The 21,763-nt window shown below is 42.6% G+C and overlaps 1 protein-coding gene across 2 annotated transcripts in view; it reads right to left on the minus strand.

Annotated features, from left to right (window-relative positions):
- Positions 1–21,763, minus strand: part of scaper (S-phase cyclin A-associated protein in the ER) — a 54,010-nt gene that overhangs the window by 11,719 nt on the left and 20,528 nt on the right. For both annotated transcript variants that reach the window (XM_079162696.1, XM_079162697.1), the window contains exons 21-26: positions 18,215–18,280; positions 17,427–17,553; positions 10,894–11,009; positions 3,613–3,736; positions 1,914–2,143; positions 124–279 (exon numbers count right to left, since the gene is read on the minus strand). In XM_079162696.1, the coding sequence (XP_079018822.1) occupies positions 124–279; positions 1,914–2,143; positions 3,613–3,736; positions 10,894–11,009; positions 17,427–17,553; positions 18,215–18,280 (819 nt within the window). The remainder of the gene's footprint in view (positions 1–123; positions 280–1,913; positions 2,144–3,612; positions 3,737–10,893; positions 11,010–17,426; positions 17,554–18,214; positions 18,281–21,763) is intronic.

Below are 21,763 nucleotides of genomic sequence, written 5' to 3' on the forward strand. Positions count from 1 at the left end.
AAAGAACTGAGGGTGATTCGGTCTCCGCCATTAGACGCACAGAGAAGAGTGAGTGTGTGTGTTTGTCAGAGGACGATCGTGAGATCCCACAGACGTTTAAATGTGTGTAAGAGAAATGCTCACCGTCCGGTTACGACAAAACACAGCTTACACATGCTGTGCAGCAGAGCCGTGGCTTGCTGGAGGAAAGCAGACATCTTGGGATGCTCGTCTACAGGACCTTGGATCGACAAGAAGCACCCGTACAGCTTGTCAATCAGACCCATGTTCACTACATAGCTGGAAGAAACACACAAGAGAAAAAAAAAAAAACATGCAGTGGTTAATATCATCTTCCCCAAATGCACTATGGTAGACTTTCTTTCACACAGGCAAACAAAGGCCTTTACTGTGCATACTTCCACAGCACCGCAGCTGAAAACGGACACCTCACCTAAGCCCTCCACCCCTGCTATTACTGCGATATCTCCAATTTGTCTTTGCCAATGACAGGTCTCGTGATCATGTTCCCTGTACTCTTTCAGCCACAAATCACTGCTAATAGTGTCATTAGAGGGCTGTTTGTGGCCCCTGTGCCAGCCCAGCTCTGGGGCCCTTGACAGTGTGCTAACCTGGGGCCGTCTTCTCACAGCTCCGGTATGCTTGGACCTTCGGGCTCCGCTCAGGCACCAACATCTTACAGAAATCTACGCAGCACTACAGCTGCCAATCAAGGCTTTCTAGGAGCCGACGTGGTCGCTGCGAAGCCACGGATCCTCATCTAAATCGGCGTCTTGACTCTTCGCTTCTTGCGCATACCTTTTTTTGTTAGAACTGTCAGTCATTGAGGTCCTCTCAAAACAGGTGATTATGACCGTTTTCAACCTCCGCTCCAGGTCATCTGACACTTGAACCAAGCCCCATTGTTTTGACTTGATCCTCTTCCACAGCTTTAGGTGGGTTGAAAGGATCTTTCCTCACACCGACTGCTTTTGTGCGACGCCTGCTCTCTGTTTGACAACCTGCCTGGTGGTCGAACTTGCCCGCCCGGCGCCTCAGCATTTATAACAATGATAGGGAACTAAAAGCACCGAAAGTCAAACTGAGAAAACTGGTAATAAGAGGAAAGGAAATGGCGATCTCCTCTCTGTGTGATGTATGGGTTTGCATAATGGGAGAGTGTTGCAAAAGCTACAAATGTTTTGATCTTTTGTCCTCGCTAGCATATACATTATATACAAGGCAGTTGATGTAAATCTTGTGCTCGTACTTGGGATTACCAGTCTGACGACACCATTTTTCTCAGGCCCTCCCCTGTCTCCAGGGTTACGACTGGGTCAGTGGATGAGAGTGGTGGGCCTGTGCAGCTGCTCCGACCAGATGAATCATGGCTTGTGGGAGTGGTGGTGGAAAGACTGCACTCTTCCACGAGGCTTCATCAGGCCGGGCCTGCCTTTCCTCACAGCCCACATTTCTCCAACTCCTACAGCCCAGACCCACATGGCTGTAGCTCCAACGTCAGGTTCAAGGAGGCCTTTCAAAGCTTTGGAAGTGCTCTTTGTTTATGCTACTTTGTGCCCCCCCACCCCCACCCTCTCCCCTAAAACGGATTTTACTTGAAATGCGGCGCTGAATGTGTGGAAAAAGTACAAGCTGGAAGGATGCCAGAATACACCCTCATTCTCACACTACTCCCATTCTAACAAGACACCAGTTGGACCATTTCCAAAGAGATCTGACATTTTGTCAGCCAATTCTTTACATAAGGCACGCGGTTGAGGAAATCAGAGGTTGACCAACTCTCAACCCAGTGAAGAGGAGGGAAGGAGGGATGTACTAAAGAAGGTAAAAAGGTCGGGAAATGAGGAAAAAAAGGTGCCATGTAGGAGGAGGAGAAGCAGCGTCAGTAGTACAGAACGTCGGAAGGAAAATACCTGATTAGGTCTTGTGTGCGAGTGTTGAAGGACTCTGTGGCAGAGCTCTTGACCTTGGCATCTGGGGAGGAAATCCATGTGTTTTCACCTTGTCCAGACTCAGAGCCATGCGGCCACAGGGACCCGAGGATGGTAGCGATGGTCTGCAACAATCCCGTTGTCAAACCCTCAAAGACTTGTTTGTTCACACTGCGCCCGAAAATAGATTTGTCGTCATCTGGGACATACAGCTGCAAGAATGGAAGAAAAATAATGTTACAGACGGTAGCCTACCTATTAATCAAAACTGTGTTCTTTGATCAAATTTAACACAGAGGCTAATGTTAAATGACCCGTTTTTGTTTAGCAAAAGGATTTTCCCACATTGTTGGCTCGTTACACAGTTTGGTGAGAATGTTCACCAGCTTAAGGCCAAAAAGTAGCAGAATACACTCGTTATTTGTAGTCGCTACTGTAAAAGGCATACAGTAGCCGTTTAAGGCCGGGGTACACGAGTAAAGATGTACCAAGAACGAGATACATGGCGACAAGATAAAGCTTGTATAGAAAGGCTCTAGAACTAAATGAAATAGTGTAGTCAGTCGAGTATTTCTCGCTTCATTTGCATTTTCCAGACAAACTTGATAAAACACACAAGCAGAGGGCCCTGTTAAAATATAGTGCTACTGCGTAACATGGAAAAGCTTGCATAGGTAAAAGCTTCTCATTTGCTCTAATGGTTGGGGTGCATGCTGACAGCATAGGTAAATCCACCGACATTCTCCACAAATCTAATTAAAAGGGTCCATGCTCATATGGCAGTGCAACCCCCACTGCTTTACCCTATTGCTTACACACACGCATACCAGAACATAGACATACACACGAACACACACTCAGTCAAGCAACGAAAATACAAAAATAACAAAATTAAAGCTGTGCGGAATTTGAAAACTTTATTGTCTCACTTGTAAATTTAATTACAATTTATCAAAGCATGAATACAGTTTTGAGCCTAATTCTTAATCTGCAGTGGACACATGGAGAACAGTTAGTTTGTCTCCTGCAGTGCTGTTGGATATGTCACTCAGCAGAGCAGCTGCTGGGATATGTTTTATATAAACTGAACCAAACTAACCTCTCCCTGTGTGCCCTAAGGAAATATGACTTCTTTGGATTGGAACTCACTCACTGGAGGAGGAAGCCCCAGAAGAGTTCATGCATGTACCACAACCCTGTGCCTGTGCCTTGTCCTGTCTGTGTTGTGAGCGTAGGCGGCCCCAGCGAGCCGCCACCGTTAGATGTTTGGAGTGGGCTGATGTTTACAGTCCTTCTTACACAGTGCTGAAGGATATGGGCTGACATGTCGCCGCAATGCAGCCTGCCTGCCTGCCTGCGCTCTCACATTCCCCTCAGTCAGGAGGCATCTGTGGAGAGGCTGGGCAAACGCTTTGTTACTCGCTAGCTTGTGTCTTGCGCTGTCTTTCATTAACACTGTGGCAGGAACCGACACTAGCAAAGAAGGCAGCGGTCAAAGCACTGTATATAAACAGATTAAAGTAAAGAAAACAAGGAAGGTTTAAAAATAATGCTGTTGGCACAAACCAATTACACAAATAATGAATTTTGCATAATTTGCGAAAAGGAAAATGTGTCAGTGATAGCAAATTAGGTAGGAGGTATGAGGTAATCGCAATGTGCTGGGACGCATAAAACTTACTGTTAGCTGATGCAGCAGCAGGTCCATGAGGAGAGCTATCTTGTTGCTAAACAGCACATATGAGCAGCTGGGGGGGCAGCAGGAACATGCCAGGTAGTAGGTGTTTACAGCAGCACAGAGGGATCTAACACAGAAAGATGACAAATGGTTACTGATCACAAGTAAAAAATAAAAAAAAAACACACCTCAAGGCAGGCTGCTACTCCCCTTGCAATCCGTTAAAGAAACCTTATTACTGGGATGTAAATGTCTCGCCCTAGGCACTGACAAGACTATCTGCAGTCATCAGGAAACCAAACACACTCTAGTGTATTTGTGGTTCCTTAAGGGGGCAGTTTGTCTTCACAAGTCAAAAGCATATCTCACTGACGGCGCGAGTAAGGAAGCCGATTTGAGGAATAAAACACTCATATCAGCTACTTATGTGGAGACTCCCCCCACCACAGCCACCTTTAGAGGAGCAGAGCACAATCTCGGTCCCATCTTGGCTGAGAAAGCTCAGCATTTCCGCCGGAGAGATTACACCACTCCTCTCAGCAGCTCCTCAGCATGCCTCCGCTCCAACACAAGCCCCCCCAGAGAAGATTAATGCTTCAGATAACTGGTCATCGTTCTGCTGTGACTACTACTCTCCCCCTCGCACCCCGTTTCATCTGTTAATATTTTCTGACAACTGTATATTTTAGCCATTGGCAGCATGGCGTGTCCTATCTGCTCGCTGGAGGAAAGGAATCTGCCTCTCCAGTGCCTAAAGTAGGCCATGTTTATTTCAACTCGTAAACATTTTGATATCTACCGAAACCTTCACATCTGCTGCACGTTTTCGGTCAAACCACGCTGGCATGGGAAAGGGGAATAGATTAGGCGGAGGCAGACCCCGAGTCTGTCGATAACTTCCTCGAGTCTTTGCTCTGCATTTGCCAGCGGATCAGGCGTTCTGCTGCATCATTATTGACATTGCAGAGTAAAGCCGTCAGACGTGGGACATGGTGTTAATGTGAGAAGCACTATATTTTAGTGATCGGATAGCGTCCAAATCTCACATCAAAGCTCACTTCCGTCAACCTGAAAACAATAACAGAGCAAAGGCCTCTTGCAAATTGTTAATGTCCTACATGGCAGCTTTATTGACAGTAATTTTTATTAAAGCATAAAGACAGTGGAAAAAGTTAAACCGTAACGCTTAAGTGCACCGATTGAGCAGTCTGTGTGGAGCAAGAGGTGAGGTAACATGAGATCCCAACCAAACTGTGCCGTTTCCAGCCATCAGGACTCTCCATTTCCAGCGAACATGGGACGGAGATCAGCTTCTATGCAGATACCAAGACGGCAACTCATCTGCTTTCTCCTCAAATACCGTTTTATAATTTAATGTTTCAAATAGCTTATGAAATTCAAGCGGTGGTAGCTGACATGTACATTTTATAAGAAGGACAAGAGCTACTTTAGTACGTTGAGTCACTGTCCTGGTATTTAAGAGCATGTGCCTCTTAAGTAAAGTAGAGCACAATAGTAGGGATATCATATGACCTATCAGAGATAAAAATGACGAGGCAGGACTGACTTGATTACTGTCAAAGAGCTGTTTTCTGAACAGCCAGATAGAGTTCATCTTGCTCAATGGTAGTAGTCAGGTTACACCTGTGACAACTGAGATTTGATGCTCTCTTCTTTATGAATGTTTGTTGTACGTAAAGTATACCTGGGAAGCAGTACTGTCACCGTTTCTTTTATAGCAGCTTCAATCCTTCTTGGATCGTTGCCATGCTAGCCACTATAATGGGATATTCAATCGTTCATTCCAGAAGAAATGAAGAAAGCAATAATCTACTTTGAACTCTGAACTTCTCGTAAAGATTTAGAGAAGTTTCAGATCAGCTGACCGGAGAGGCAAAGCACTCTTTTATGACTCAATAAAACTAAACTAAAAAAAATGCAAAAAATGTTCCTATCTACGACAAAGAGTCAAGGAAAACGTACTGTCTGTTACATTTGATTCAGGCAGTTTCCACATGGCAACTTTGGCAAAACTATAATGAAATGATGTGACAAGTGTGTGAAGCCACTTTTAACTGTCGCTCGATCTACGTCGGACACCTTTTGACTAAATTCTTCGGCAAATGATGCAATGATTCCCGAGACTGGTCGCTTTGTCTCATACTACTTCAGAGTACAAACAGGGAACTCTAAAAGCTCAGCTTTTAAAGAACAAGCTTTGATTTTATCACAAAAAAATGACAAATAAAGTAGTATTACACACCAGTGATATTAAGCCTTTGAGAATATGAACTCTCTACAAACTGAGAATATTCTAATCAAACCACTTGACTTCTGTCACGATAGACCGGACCCTCTGGCTTTACAATCGACTCACTCAACTGCTCATGTAATGAGCATAGCATTGCTTTGAAGCACAACTAATCAGGCTTGTCTTTGGTCGTCTCTGAACAAATGAGGAGGCTGTCAGAGGCATGTCTGAGTTATGCCCTTACACCAGCTCGTACAATGAACCATCACAGTGATCTGTATTTGGTTTCCTCCCACCTAATTGAGCTTGATGAGCACGACACCTGATAGTCCGCCCTCTCCGGGATTCTCGCTATCTCAAACCCCCCTCATGACAGCTCCAGTCAAAGATTTTGTAAAACAATTTGGTAAAGTGCCACACCACCCTGTCTCACGTTGCACAAAAAAAACTTTGTCGGGAACGATGTGTGCCAGTCTATCTGAGCAAGCAACATTCCTCCACCTCCACCACTACGGGGTTTTCATTACTCTGAGAGATTGTGCTTCCTCCCAAAATGACCACAACCACTATCCATTCAGTGCATTATCACTCTTACAGCAATTATGCTTTGAAGTTGGACTTGAAAATGGAGATGCGAATACTGAGCGACGCAATCTGCCCCATCTACACCAACCAGCTTAACCTCACACAGCCAGGGAATAACAATTTACCTGCAAAGCTATTCAGATCCATAGAGAAATGCAGCCAAGAGGTAGAGGGATGGAGCACATCTGATCCTGTCTCGCCCCTCTGCAGCCCTCTGGGGGCTCTGCCTGGGTGGCCAACAGGCCCATGCATGATAAGGTGGAGGCTTGGGTGTAGGGTGGGGGGGGGGATTAGGTGTGCAACTGACTCTGAATTTAAACCCTCATATTCAAATATCACTTAATTAATTTTAGTAAAGGCTGATAGACACTGCTAGAGAAAAAGACAAAGAATTATAAACTATTCCCGACGGTCATTATTTGTCCACAACAGGACTCAAAAAGCCTTTCACAGCCTGGTTAACTCTCCAGCATACATCAGAAGTAAGACATATAAACATTTTCCTTACAGAGAGACGTATGGTTAAGCCATTCATTATAGTAAATGGCCAACTCTCCATTCAGTTGACAACAGGACAACAAGCATGTAAAAGGGTCTTTATGCTTTTTGTCACTGCCTTCACTTATCAAGCCGGAGATCTGTGCTCCTCAACCCGAGTCTCACATTTCTCGCCCTCTCTGTGCGTTTCCTATGTGCGCAGCCAAGCCTGACCGGAGCGACGCTGCAGAAATCTGACCAACTTCCAGATCAGGTTGAGTCCCTTCTTCTTAAACAGGGTAAATTTGTGTTCAGGGGAAGAAAAAAAATCCTAAGCCAAAATAAAAGGTGAGGAGGCAAATCCATTTCCTTGTGCTGTCAAACAATCCCTTCATTCACTTCTATCTAAATGACATTTAATTTGATTCTGCTGTTGACTCTCCGATACCCTGAGTGCTTCCAAGACATCTACTCTTGCTGTCGTGCCACACTGGCCAGGTATGAAATCTGATGAGCCGTCACACGGCATCACGCAAAAGTGTGTGCACAAACACACACACACACACACTCTCTCTCACAAATGGTGGAAAACATCCTGAAATAAAACCACAGGTAGCAGGTTTCACAGGATACGCCAGGTCATGTGAGACAGTTGTGGAAATACAAATTGGGTTAACACGTAATGTCCAAAGACTCCTAAAGCCTTCACAGGAGATCTCCTGTTCAAGTTACCCTCATAGCTCTGCTCTTCTTATTTTAAATCAATGGACAGTGCGACCAAAACATTACATTTGAATTAGATTTTAGCTCAACATTTTATTATTATTATTATTATTGGCGTTCGTTCTGTTCCGTTAGTCGTTTGGTGTTTAAAAGCATAAGTTGTGTTGGGTCTAGTGCACAGAGGTCTTCTCTTCAGTGACCTCTATTGGAAGCCAAATAAAGATACTAGACATCTTTGACACTGGGTTTGGGTTTAACTAGCTAATAGAACTAATATGCAGTTTTCATAACAGAAAGACAAAAAGAACTCTTCCATCGAAGCTGACTACTGAAACGCAAACAAGAGTTGGTCCCTTTATTTATTTTGTCCTTACTAGTTAAACAGTCTGGGACAAAACAGCTCCAACTACATAATAGTGATTATATACAAATGCTGGTACATATGACGGGTATACTGGGTACTTCACACAGTACAACATTATAAATATATAGTTTATTAATCAAAGTATTATTTTCAGCTCTGTTATTAAGGTGACTTCAATGTAAAATAATAGCTGATTAAATGATTAGTCGATTGAAGTTTTGCCTTATTTAATTTTCTTTCAGTGTCTCAAATGGGAATATTTACAGATTATTTTAGACTTCTATTTCTTAGTGAAAGTAATACGCAGATTAATTGTTAGTAAGACGATTTAGGGCTGCGACTAAGAGACAGATATATGTTTAACAATGGCGTGATTTAAGCATATTAAAGCCCATGAATATGAATCCCCAAGAAAAAGAATGAACCGAATGAAAAGCTAATAAACTAATAAAATGAACGTGAAGTGATATTCATGTCTTGCATGCAAACATTTTGGATGTCATTGTGCGTTTTGTGAGCTATCGTCTCTCCGGCTGAAGCTCAACTCTGATCGAGACATTCCAGTGACCACAGGGTTACACCAGGACATTAGCGGAGCCTCGTAGAGGAATTAGCTCATTAATGTAATGGTAACAATATGGAATCAGCCTCCCCGGGGAGAGATATGGCAGGAGCATCTCTGCAGCTGCCTTTTTTTGTAAATCACTCAGCTTATCTGGTAGGAGGAGGTGATCAATACGGCAGCATCGCTGTAAACAGATAATGTAGCGCACTCTGGGGCGAGCGTCTACACAGCAGCCCATTAGGCCACACAGCCATCCAGATGATTGATAGTGATAAGTAGACAGTCGGCCTGCGTCCTTGTGTTGCATCTCGTCACCCACTCCCAAATACACTGACCCGACTGAGGTGCATCACAAGGTTTTGAAGGGTGACCTCTCCTGCTGTTTTACAAGGTTTACAAAACATGAAAAATATGTTTGGATTCATAAAAATAAAGAGCCTTTTTATGTACACACAGTAGTAGCCTATCGCTGCAATGTAATAACGCTAATTCATCATGGTACAAGCCGTTTCAATCTACACTGCAGAACATCTTGCGTACAATATATGTGGTGAGGATGAATGTCTGCACGGTGCTGGATTGATGTGTCCATCGAGGGCTTATCACCGGTTTAGCTCTCGGCTCTCAGCGGGCAAACTCTCAAGGGTCCGGCAGTATTAGCAGCACAGGGTGAAGTGACAGGCGAGCCGGTGAACCGAGGTATTAAGCTTGATTCTAAACAAGCTACTGAAATAACCTATTAGGCCTCGAATATACCGTAGTGTGACTACTGCTAATCTCATGCTTGTGTAAAAGTCCTCTGCAGAGAAACCTGTTTAGCCATGTGGGAAAGGTTCAGTTCAAGACCATTCTTTTAGAATTATCTATAACTAGTGTGATAGAAACACAAGGGCCTAATCTTCACCTCCTGTTCCTTCATCACGGCGTGGTCAAGAAGATGTCCTAAAAGCCGGGGAGGTAATGTGTGCACTTAAGCTAACAACAGCGTCATGCACGGATGTGCAAACAAACGCTTTGTGCAAGAAGACAGTCTTTCCATTTAAGATAAGGACATTTCTTTAAAATTCAAAAGTCTGCTCGAAATTCCCCCAGATTACAATGATTGAGGAAGAGAGAGTAGAACAAAATCAATATACATGCGATGCCCTTTAAAAGCCTTATAAATATAAGAAGCATTTGTCCATTAGCAGAGATTCAGAGACCAGTAAATGCTAATGAATGGGAGTGCAAGGCCATTCGAGTCCATTACAGAGTCCCACTAGTGAGTACGGCGGCCTCTCTGAGGTTATCTACTGGCAGGCCATGCAAACAGCAGACCCACAACTCAAAAATACTCTGCACTCTAAATGATAGATAGGACACGTGTGCTTTTTGTGTTTCGAGAGAAAAAAACGAGCACAAATTGAGTACGGAAATGGAAACACTCAATTTCTAGAAGGCTATTTCTCATTTATACATTTTGAGGATATTTATTGAGATGAAAGAGTTATAAACAATGATAAAGTCGGTTCGTTGAGAATAGCTTACTGGCTTTGGGCAATTGCAAAAAAACAAAGAGAGGAAATAAAGAAGTCTGTTGTCAGTAAGGTCAGAGAAAGGATACAGTCAAAGAGAAGTCGGACTGTAGCAGCTGTTAGAGGCCTTGTGAATAAAGAAGAGTAGACAGACATTAAGCAGTATGTCGTCCTTTACCTTTTGCAAACACAATCAGAAACGCAATAATACAAATCTGATATTTCTTTATTATTTCAACACAAAGAGCTTTCAGTGTATTTGTACACGGCCGAAGAGAAATGTAAATATGTGTTTATCTAGATATCATATATTAATAATATATTTGATGAGATAAACACTATGGAGCAACATATATGTGATATAAATGTGTATTTTCACTGGGGTCGTGCTGTTCATTATAGATCGTTCATAAACACAGACTCATGGGGAATATCTGTCATTGCAGAAAATCCCTCCACACCTGTTCCCATCCTGATAATGAACCTAAATTTAGACTTACACCTAGTCAGTGAGATCACGTCCACGCATGGCTAATGTCATGGCTGATCTAAACAACAACTGGTCAGAGTTTCAGAAATCAAACGGTTCCCATTATAAGCTAAAGAGACAGCTCACCCTGCTGGCTTGAAACAGAAACTAAGTCACGATAACAAACTTGAGTGTATCGCAATCATTTCTGTTGTTTTGAGTTGTGTGTTTAAAATCATGGAAAAATACCCGAGCGCACCATTTACTTTTATACATTCAAAGTGTATGATGATGTTAATTGAAATCCAAGTATTTCAATTTGGTAACAGTACTCACTTGAGAGGAATACGAGGAACTGCAGTGGGAGTGGAAGCAGCAGCAACGACCTGCAGAATTTGTTCCAGAGCAGACAGGCCGCCGCCTACTTGGAAGGCCACTTGGTCTGCATTGTTCTGTTGAGGCAAGGACAGAGAGAGAGAGGGAGGGAGATAGAGAGAGAGAGGGAGAGGGAGAGAGAGACAGGGTGAAACAGAGGTACAGTAAAAGGACAACAAGCCACAGGCTGGACAGAGGATTACATGGCTCTCACCAGAGAGGGAACCGCTCTTTCTCCAACAGGGGCGAGGGATTGAAATCTGAAACAAAGTGATCCCAAAAGTATTCCTGTTTAATCTCAAAAGTGCACAACCCGACTCCGCCCTACAACAGTCAAGTTTCTGTGGACGGTAAATGCTCTGCAGGCTCCAGTTAGCACCGGGGTGGTCTCAACGGATCACCAAAGACGAAGTGAGACCGAGAAAACGTCACTTGGCCAAACAAAGAAGGGGGCAGCTACAGAACTACAATTAAGACAATCGATCTATTAGGATAGTTTACTGAAAAAAAAACCATTCTCATCATAGTCACACCTAAGTTGATAATGCATTAGATCTACTGAGGTAATAAAGATGCAGCATTTACATTATTTCACCTATTGCGTCAGCATTTACAGGGATTAAAGAGCGACGTAATCCTGTTCACCTTCAACACGATCCTGCCTCACTCGCTTGCAAAGAAGCTGCTCTAACACTTCTAGTTACTTTAGATCTAAAAGTCTTGCACTGATAGCAGACTTTTCTTACAACATCATTTCAGTGTGTTTGACTAAATGGTACAATGCTTCGGCTCTATTGGCCTTACTCAGATTCTCCCTTTCTCTTCGCCTTAGTCATTTTACATTAGACTAGAAATCTGAGTGCAGACAGTAAGCAGACAACGGTTTATCAGATATACAAACGAGGGGTCAACAGTGGACACGATATTTTTAATGTTTCAAATGTGGCCCATTTATGGCATTTTAAACTTAGCTTGGAGCTTGTTGAAAATATCCAGTCAGTAAAAAGCAACTAACTGAAATGTTAAAGAGACATGTGATGAGGTCATTTGACTTCCTGATCACTCTCAGAGATGGTTGCACAATCAAACTGCTTCATTTAAACATAAGACTAAACTGTTTTTTATGTCCACATAAGAACTTTGTTATGCATTTCCTTTATTACCGTCTTCCGAGTAAGGCCGACTTCTTTTTGTTTATTTTTTAAAAACTAATGGTCGACACCTGTTTAAGCTTTATTAAATAAACAACCCTGTCACAAGATCTTCCTTCCTCACTAAAGGTGAGGACCTTTAGTGAAATAAACTTATTTTTTCCCACTGGACTTATAACAGTTAAAAAAACAGAATACAAACTAACCTAAGCCCGGTCCATCAGATTTATGAACACATGTAAATAGTTAGGCCCTGTGCTCCTGTGATGATGAGTAATTGGCAGTAGGTCAGATGCTGTTGCTACAGTGTCTTATAAATCAACAAGTACAAAGCCAGGAGCGAGCGCAGACTATCGGGCGTGTTAGTGCCCGGGTCGACGGGGAGGGAAGGAGCTGCTGATGGAGGGACAGAGGGCCGTGTTACACCGCGGGTCACTCCTACACCTAATGAGGTTACAGGCTCCTCGGTGCTGTGACAGCACAGACATCCAGCCTCTTCACAGCGCTTTTTGTTTCCGCACATGGGAAGTTGCCAACAAGCCTGAACACATTGAGAGAGATGAGGTCTTTACCAAATTACAGATAAGCTCTTCATCTGTCATTCATGCTAAGGTAACTGCTCCTCGATTCAGGTGTGTGTCACACACACACACACACACACACACACACACACACACACACACACACACACACACACACACACACACACACACACACACACACACACACACACACACACACACACACACACACACACACACACACACACACACACACACACACACACACACACCTTTTAAGGTTTTGGAAAAAACATTATCAAACACGCCAAAGACCCTTTGCCTTTAACATAATGAGAAATGTCTCAAAGACTTCATTTTGACTTTCTTTCCGTACGTTGCCAGCAGTTTCCATGCCTAATCAATTGGGTCTCAGTCACTGAGCTTGGCTTAACCCCTCTCTTAACCCTCCCATCAACACGCCTACCTAAAAGCTTCTCGGCTAAATGAGAAAAGGCAGCTCTTTCATAGCAGCTTATCAAACGGTATTAAAGGGCGGAACTGGGACCTGCCCAGTCCTGGCCCGGGTTTCTTGGCTAGTCGCTGTCTTTTCTGCTCTGCTGACAGATTTATCTGTTGTGATGACGGAACAATACGAGTGAAGAGGATTAGGTTCAAACTACCTGACATACTATCTTTAGGTGGTCTCTGCATGCAATGGTCCACAGAAAATAACAAAGCAGGCACCAGAGTCTTACTGTGAGGACACACGTCTCACCAAAGACATAGTGTTTAAAGTAAAGGTTTGTTTTGCAAAACGGCTCTGAGCTCTGCAAATGTTGATCTCCGCGCTGTGCAAAGAAGTCAACATTCTAAGCAAATAGGAAACAGCATCTAGTGACGACATATCCTTCCTAAAAACGAACGGAGGCAAACCGGATTCAGGTTTCTATGTAATTATGGGGACAGTGTATGTATCCATTAAGCTGAATTTGCATACAAACTTTATGAATCAGTTTTCACCCAGTGTCCTCAAACAGATACACCGACACTTTGAAAATACACTTGTTAGATAAAATGATAAGACAAAACCAAAGAGACTATTGGAAGCATGGGTGGCTAACAAATGTTAGCATGCTAACACGCTTAGATGCTTAAGATGGTGAACTTGGCAATCATTATACACAATACATATCAGTGAGTAAGCATTTTCACTGTGAGCGTGTTAGCATACTTTTACAATGCTTTTTGAATGTAGGCTAACCATTAACCTTTGTTCTCACTATTTGTGCTAAGCTAGGCTAAACAATGTCCCAGCACTTCAGTATCTCTGTACTGACAACACAGGAAATTGATATAGGTGATGGAATTCATATTGGGACTGTGGGTAAGACAGCCAACAATCATATTTCCCAAAATGAGCGTCCCTTTAAGTGCCTTGTCACACCCCAACAGAGGCTACAACAAAACACAGGAACAGGATGAGCAACTAGTTTCCCCTCAAACCACTGAGGGCTGAGCATTAAGACACATACGAGGAGGATGGCTCCTGAATAATACAACAGGGGGAATCTTATCCAATTATTGCCCAGGGTGACCATTGTTACCCCAGCTGATGGGAGGCCAGAAGCAGCTGGTGAATCCTGCTACAGTGTCCGCAGACCAGCCAGATTGCACTTCGTAGGCTCCTCCCACCAGACAATTTAATTAAAGCAGAGAGGAGGGCACCGCCTCAGTGCTGCCCCACCAACAGATGGACGACAACTGGCGGAGTTCATTAAGGACTGCGTTCAACTTTAGTTGTGTACCTTCAAATCAGGAGTTCACTCCTTCACAACTGCAACCCAACAAAGACAGAGACGAGTGCGATACCCCTCTCCTTACATCAGTTTCATCATTACACTGCTTCCTAAAAAAATCTTAGGAGTGGTAAACAAAGCTCTGTGGGCCGAGTCCACTGCAAACCACAACAAGGCTGCTGGAGTAAACATTTTAAGGTCGAGTATAAACTTGTGTGTTTACAAGACATGCTGGCATATGATTCAGTGGACTATGTGAGTTCTGGGCACACGTGGAAAACGGATAATTCTACAAACTGTGTTTATTCAATAAAATCAGCCAAGATTAATCAAAGGCCAGTGTGGCGCAAAACCGAAGCTTCCACAGAAACCACAGACTGCCTCTAGCTGTAACTAATACACCAAGAAGCTCAGAACCATTTCACTCCCCATTTGTCTTGTGGTGAGGAAACAAACAGGAGATTGTTTGGGGAGAAAATGACAATGAGAAAATACAATTACATCAGAGCTGAAACTTTGAGGTGGTTTTCCATTCATGATTAAGCAAATTCTTTCAATTAATCATCAGATTACTGAACAACCAAACGGCAGCCTTCATTATAATGATATGCATGTCTGATCACATCAGGGCTGGAACTACTGATTCAAATATTCTATGATTCATTTGATCAATGATCTCATCTAAATGTCCAAAACACTGACGAATGCCCGTCTCATAGGCTAAAGGAAACTGCAGACTATTACTGATGAAAAAATGTACTTTTTTAAACGCGTGAAGCGAAAAACAAAAGCAAGGAAATTTACAAGTAAATGGAGTAATCATGTCAGCTGTACGAAACATTATTCAAACTAAATATTCATCTATTATGCTTACAAGATTACAATAACATCAGGATTGATGCTTTTGAAAAGCTTTGTTGAATATTTTATTATTGACAGATAGCGACAATGAAAGTCATAACTCAATTTTCTTTAAAACCGGGAAGTAAAGAACAACACAGTAACACTTTTAATCAAGTGTGACAGAAGAATATTTTGCTTCTGAAATGTCTAAACTGAAAAGCATGTTGCTCACTTTCACCGCCTGTGACAACGTTCTGACGCTGCTGCTCTGGGCTGTATCTGTCAGTCTGCTGGAGGCCACAAGCTAGGAACCTTATTACCCACGCTGCCCTTCACCTTCCCCCACGTCCCAGGATACAACTCCCACCAGTTCCCCTGGTCAGCCTAACCAGGCTCTGACAGCTGGCCAAAGGAAAATGTTAGGCCTTTGGTTCTCAGAGCACCGTGCTCCTGACAGTTCATACCTACATGACGTTCATGTTGCTCTGTTCTAGACAGGCTTTAACTGAAAACATTGGGAAACACAAGTGCTCAGTAATAAGGCAAGAAAAGAGCAGCACATTGGGAAAATTGGTATTCTCAATCACTGTGAGTAAAGGAAAAAAAAGCAAAATAAACCATTAGAGGCCTCAGAGGGAGAAACACACTGGGGTCAGAGACTAGACGTAGCTTAGAAAGCAGGGGAGGTGGGACCCAAACAGCAGTGCAGGAGGGGGAGTGTCGGGTGTTGTCTAAGGAATTAGCAGAGAAAGTGGAGACTGAATCAGATATGGGGGAGAAAAACAAATCTCTAGGTGAGTCAATGACATGAGAGATGCTTGTTAGGTCAAATAATCTAAAGGGTCCCGACTTGATGTGACTCAGGGGCCAGACAGCCATGCTGACTGAGACTCTATTTATTTGACTTTGTCCAGGGATTACAGAGAGAAGTGCTCCCTAGGCTGCCTCGTCGGCCAATCACTTTGCTCCTCTCAGCTTTGGCTGGATATTTCACTAAGAAGCTGCTGAAGCAGAACTTGACAAAACTTGCTTTTGTGTCGAGGTAAAAAAAAAGACAAAGCAAAGGCACCCGGACAGAGCCGCCTCCTTCACAGCGACACCGCTGTTGAATAGAGCACATCTACTGTGGCCCAGTGACCTCTGACCTCCCACTGGGAGTACGTGGAGCTGAGGGGAGGAGCCCTCATATAGTGACAGCTTGTGAGCTACTCACATCACACTGGTCTCCTCCTCTCTCTTTACAGGACGCTGTACCACCCACCTCAGCCACTTCTTTCTTCGCCCCTGGGGAAATTCGGTAATAGCCTCTCCAGCCGGCCCCCCTCGTCACTGATGGGACACCATAATCTCTCAGTCCTCACGCCCAGAGGCATGCACAGTGGGATGTTATGATGGCTCGAACCGCAACTTGGCAGGAAATTTATGCCTCATTACAGGAAGTGGGCTGTATATTCTCCTCATCATAAACACGGTGGCAGGTGTTTTAATTCCTCCTCTCAGTCTAAAATTGATGCGAGTTTTACCGTTAAAAAAAAAAGAAAACCGTCATGCAACAAAACCTCTGTGACAGATGTTTCAAATCAAGTATAATATAAATGTCTGCCATTATATCTAACAAAACCATTTATTTATACAGCTGTATGAAGTGTAAGAGAAAAGGCAAATCTCTGAATAAATGTCAAATTCACTTGTCTTTGTTCAATAAAGTCTCGTGAATTCATGGCATTTCATCTGGAAATCCAATTTACTATTGTCTAAACCAGTGACATCTGAGTCGTAGCCCCATAGACACGAGACAATGCTCGCTCTCGTGCTAGGAAGCTCCTCTATTGGTACCATCTGCACAATGAAAACACAGTTAATCTGGTCTTCATCAGCCAATAACCAAAGGCAAGTTGGTTTGGAGTAAGCGATACTCTACGTTGGGAGGGTGAGACACGGGACGACACAGCCAAACACGACTCATCACTGAGGAGACATGCCAAAGGGCTGGCATGACCTGTGCACTGCTGCAGACCGGCACAAAATGCACCAGAGAGGATGTGAACTGGTAACAAACCATTGAGATGGACATCTATGGTAAAGAAAAGTAAGGGTATAGGTGCATAAAACAGTTTGATCATTAATATACAACCAATATCTTATAACCACCTCACTAATAAAAGATCTACTGTATCTATGAGATGGATGCGTTGCTCTACCTGTTTCTCTAAGATGCGAGAGATCTCTCCCAGAGTTCGGTCCAGACCAGACACTTTGTTGTTGGCGCTGGGGCCGCTGTCTTGACCCTGCAGCTGCTTCAACAGGTCCTTCACCAGGCGCTGCAACCTGAACATACGAGAGCCGATAGAGGTTAGAGATCCGTTCACAAACACCAGATCTCTATCCGTGTCTCCACGCTACGTCGGCCAACTTCTATCCACCATAGAAGAGCTGAAACCCTTACTTCAAATGTATCAACAGAAACATAAACAATTTAACTGTTTTTACAGTTTTAGCTTCTCAAATGTAAAGATTTGCTGCTTTTCTTTGTTTTGTAGGACAATAAATAGAAAACAAAACTATCTGAATATTGCTGAAAAGAGTAAAACGATAATAATTTGCATCATTTGCTAAGCAAAATGCCAAATTGTGCTACTTTCTGCCTCTGTAATGTAAATAATGATTTATTTCTATATATATTTATAAATATTTCTATCTATTCAAAATATATATATATATATATATATATATATATATATATATATATATATATAGTATAATTATAGTATATTTATCATGAAATAATTATTAATTGCAACCCTGAAACAAGAAAAACATGATGCACTTTGGGTAATGTGTGTGTTTTTCTAGACTAAACGCTAACACGGAAATTATATAAAATAATTGTTAATTGCCGCCCTACACCAAAGCTTTATAATCACTAGAGTAAATTATTAAAAATGAAGAAAACCTATGAAACATTAAATTATGAAAGGAAAAGACTTACTTGGCTTTGTACGGGGACTCGGGGACCTGTGTCTTTGCCTCCATTGACCGCTCATATTCCTTCGCCCTGCAGGAGGAAATGTAGGAAAATGTCTTTGACTACCAGAAAAAAAGTGTTTGTCCTGTCAGTGAAGAACACAACGGATGAAAGCGTGAAGAGATCGAGAAGAAGTTCAAACTGAGTCTGTTTATTTGGCCTGTCAGCCGCTCACCAAGTAACTCGGTTTAAAATAATCAGACACCGGCTCTGCAGGGACGACATTACGAAGACTTAACTCTCCCTTTAAAATCCGCCTTCCTTTGAGTCGTTCTTAACAAGGGAGGCTCAAGTTCTTCACTTCACTCACTGTCAAATAAACAGTTAAAGGGGGTTACGAGCAGTGTTTTCAATGTGAGACCTCGTAAAAGGTCATGGTCATTAGGGGACCGGTATCTACGGGGCACTGCTCCAACAGCCAGACTCGGAGAAACACAAACCGTGTTCTTGTACGTGGGGGATTCTATCTGTCAGTCAGGTATTCCCAGACATGATAAGTAACTATTGATCAGAGTTAGATTGAGCCATCTCTACACTGATAGGATCACAAAGTTCCTGGAAGACGACAGGTGGATTTGTCCCGGCAGGCCGTACGTGGACCGACCGGAGCCTCGTCCTCTAATCACAATCTCTTGTTTTCAAGGACTGTTCTCTAAAAACAACCGATAACTCACCTCACAGCCAGACGAGGACATTGAGGGCACACATTCTAGCATTCAGAAATATATTCGTGTCATTAGTAATTTGTTGTTTTAATAGTTTTATCTGCATAAATAGATGTATCTGTTAAAAAAATGGTTGTTAATTAAGACTAGAATAAAAAAAGCAGCCTTGTCTTATCAAATGCTATACTCTTCTTCATATTCAAATATCAAGGTAACAATCTCAACATGCGATCAACAAGACCGGCCATTTTACTATTAAAAAGATGAAAAGAAAAACGAACACTGTCACTGTATTATAATCTCAATAGAGCAAGTTGTGATCGATGATAACAATATACATTCATTGTAGATAGTTGTGCTCCGTGTCCGGTGAGCAGGATAAATGAGTCGCACAGAGTTGCTTTCAGAAGGGCCTGAACTGTATCCGCCCTGTTTGTCATTTATGATATTAAAATATTAATATCAGACAGGTTTATACCTAAACAGGTCAAACAGAGAGCAATTGCAGAGTAATTCATTACTGTCAGAAGCAGCCCATGTTGGGCCTCCAGCAATACATATCAGTGATCAGCAAGAAGAGAAAGCACAACTATATAATCAATTCAAGCAGTTTATAACAAAACAGATTTCAACCCCTTTTACAGACACACTCCTCTCCAATGCTGCAGAAACACATTATTCAAACTGCGACGTCAATGTACACAACACAGACCTAGAAAGCAAGCCAGGCATCAGCTCAATGGCAATAAAGAGAACTAAAATTATACTAATACGTCAATAACTCAATGTGCTTAAACCCCATTTAGCTTGTATATGCATTGTTAAGGACGTAAGTTCATTTACGAGCAGGACCGTTCCCCTTAATCTAGGGCAGCAGACGGTAAAATGAGTTAGGTCATGCTTACCACCTCATACTGTATATACCATTCTCCCTACAGGAGTTTCTTTGTATACACACACTACCATCTGAGGTCCACACACACACACACACACACACACACACACACACACACACACTGGCGACCGTGTTCCCTGCAGAGCAACCCACAAGCAGCCAGCTACAGACAAGCAGCTTGTACTGGAGCGTAAGTGGAGACCATCCTGACACTAACTGACAGACTACTTACGTAAAATATTAATAGCATTTCTTTCTATCCCAAAACACTTATTATGAAAGGTTTGCCAAACCGCTAAAAAAAAAGAAAAAAAACTTGGGTTAAAAAGTGTTTTCGCTGCTTTATGACAGAGCAAGGCTGCAATGCTGGCCTGGTGAGAAGCACTCACGTTTTACGGACACCATACGGTGTTCCAATAAAACGGTTCATTTCCACCCGGCGGTGAAGCGGCTCACCTTTATGTTTACTGGCGCTCCGTGTTATTTATGACCTCTGAAAGCCTGCTGCCTTTTGAGTGCTGGTCTCAGCAGGGCCGGTGCAGGAGTGACGGTGAACAGAGACAGATCATGTTGTCACTTCCTCAGTACCGCTGAGCCTCACAAAGCCTAGGACAGCAGCACTGAGAATAAAGAGCTGTAGCGGCTACAGGCTGAAACCCTGTAGCCGCTACAGGGTTTCAGCCTGTAGCCGCCTCTTTTGAGTCATTTTTCCTGAAAAGCCGAATAATAGCAATGAATTCTCTTATTAGAGACCAAAGGTCAATCATGACAAGAGGTTGGAGGCTCTATTAGGAGGACGCTGACATTTTTTCTTACCGTATATTGTGTAGACTGATATACACAACGGGTGTTACTATTAGAACAGTGTATGGGTCATATCCCCCAAAAAACATCTTAATTCTTAATCATAATCCCAATAAAGATAATGAAGTCATTCATAAATAAGTCAGTTAGTGTTATCATCTCAAACTGAGTCTTGAAGATTGAATACTGCAGCATAACCCTAAGTTTGTGAATCATAAATGCCATGATCTATATCCCTATAATAGAGCTGTCAGATACACAACAACAGCAACAGAGCTTAGCCAGCCATTAAGGAAGATGTTTGCTCTCTCTGTCGCTGTAATTAAGTATCTATTTAAATACTGCTGCTCATGTTAGAGGTGTTTTAATAGTACTGGTGGAAAGTAAATAAGTACTTTTACTCTGTACTGAAGAACAGTTTTAAGGTACTCGTACTGGAGTATTTCCAGTTTCTAGAGGGAAATATTGCACATTTTACTGCACAAAGATTGAGGAAATAGTGTACCTAGTGTTGATGATGTCAGTGTACAGATCGGACGCAATGGAAAGGGTTACTTATAAGTTAGGATTCAAACACTTATATAATAGTTGATAACCGTATAATTGGATTACTTATGTCCAACTTTTAAGACCACATTATCAACACACCCTCCATTATATCGTAAATGGACGGCAACCATGTGTTACCCTGAGTGGGACACTGTTATTTATAGACTATTGTACTTGTCTATTATACACATATTTTAGGTTTACATTGTGTTTGTGATTCCTCTGCCACCGACTGAGATTGATAGAGGCCATATCTTACTTTATGTCTCTTTTCATTATTTTTAGTATGCAACGTTCCTGCCTTCAGAGCATATTAATGTATTAATGTCTCAGATATTAATGTTGTCCTGTTTGTGGTGGAATACTTCCAATAATCTACATCAATAACATCTTACAGGAAGTATTGTCAGGACTGTGTCTCTCTCTCCTCTCCCTCCCGGTTGTGACGGCCAGTTAAATTGATTGAGCTCCAGGTCCGGGTTCTGACACACAGCAGCTATGCCTCCTATTTGTTGATTACTATTGATTTTCTTTGATACTTCATTTAAAAATCAATAGCTCAGAAGAAGAAAAACAGGCATGGCTCATACATACTTTAAC

Source organism: Pholis gunnellus (genome assembly GCF_910591455.1).
Source record: "Pholis gunnellus genome assembly, chromosome: 7".
Classification (NCBI taxonomy): domain Eukaryota; kingdom Metazoa; phylum Chordata; class Actinopteri; order Perciformes; family Pholidae; genus Pholis; species Pholis gunnellus.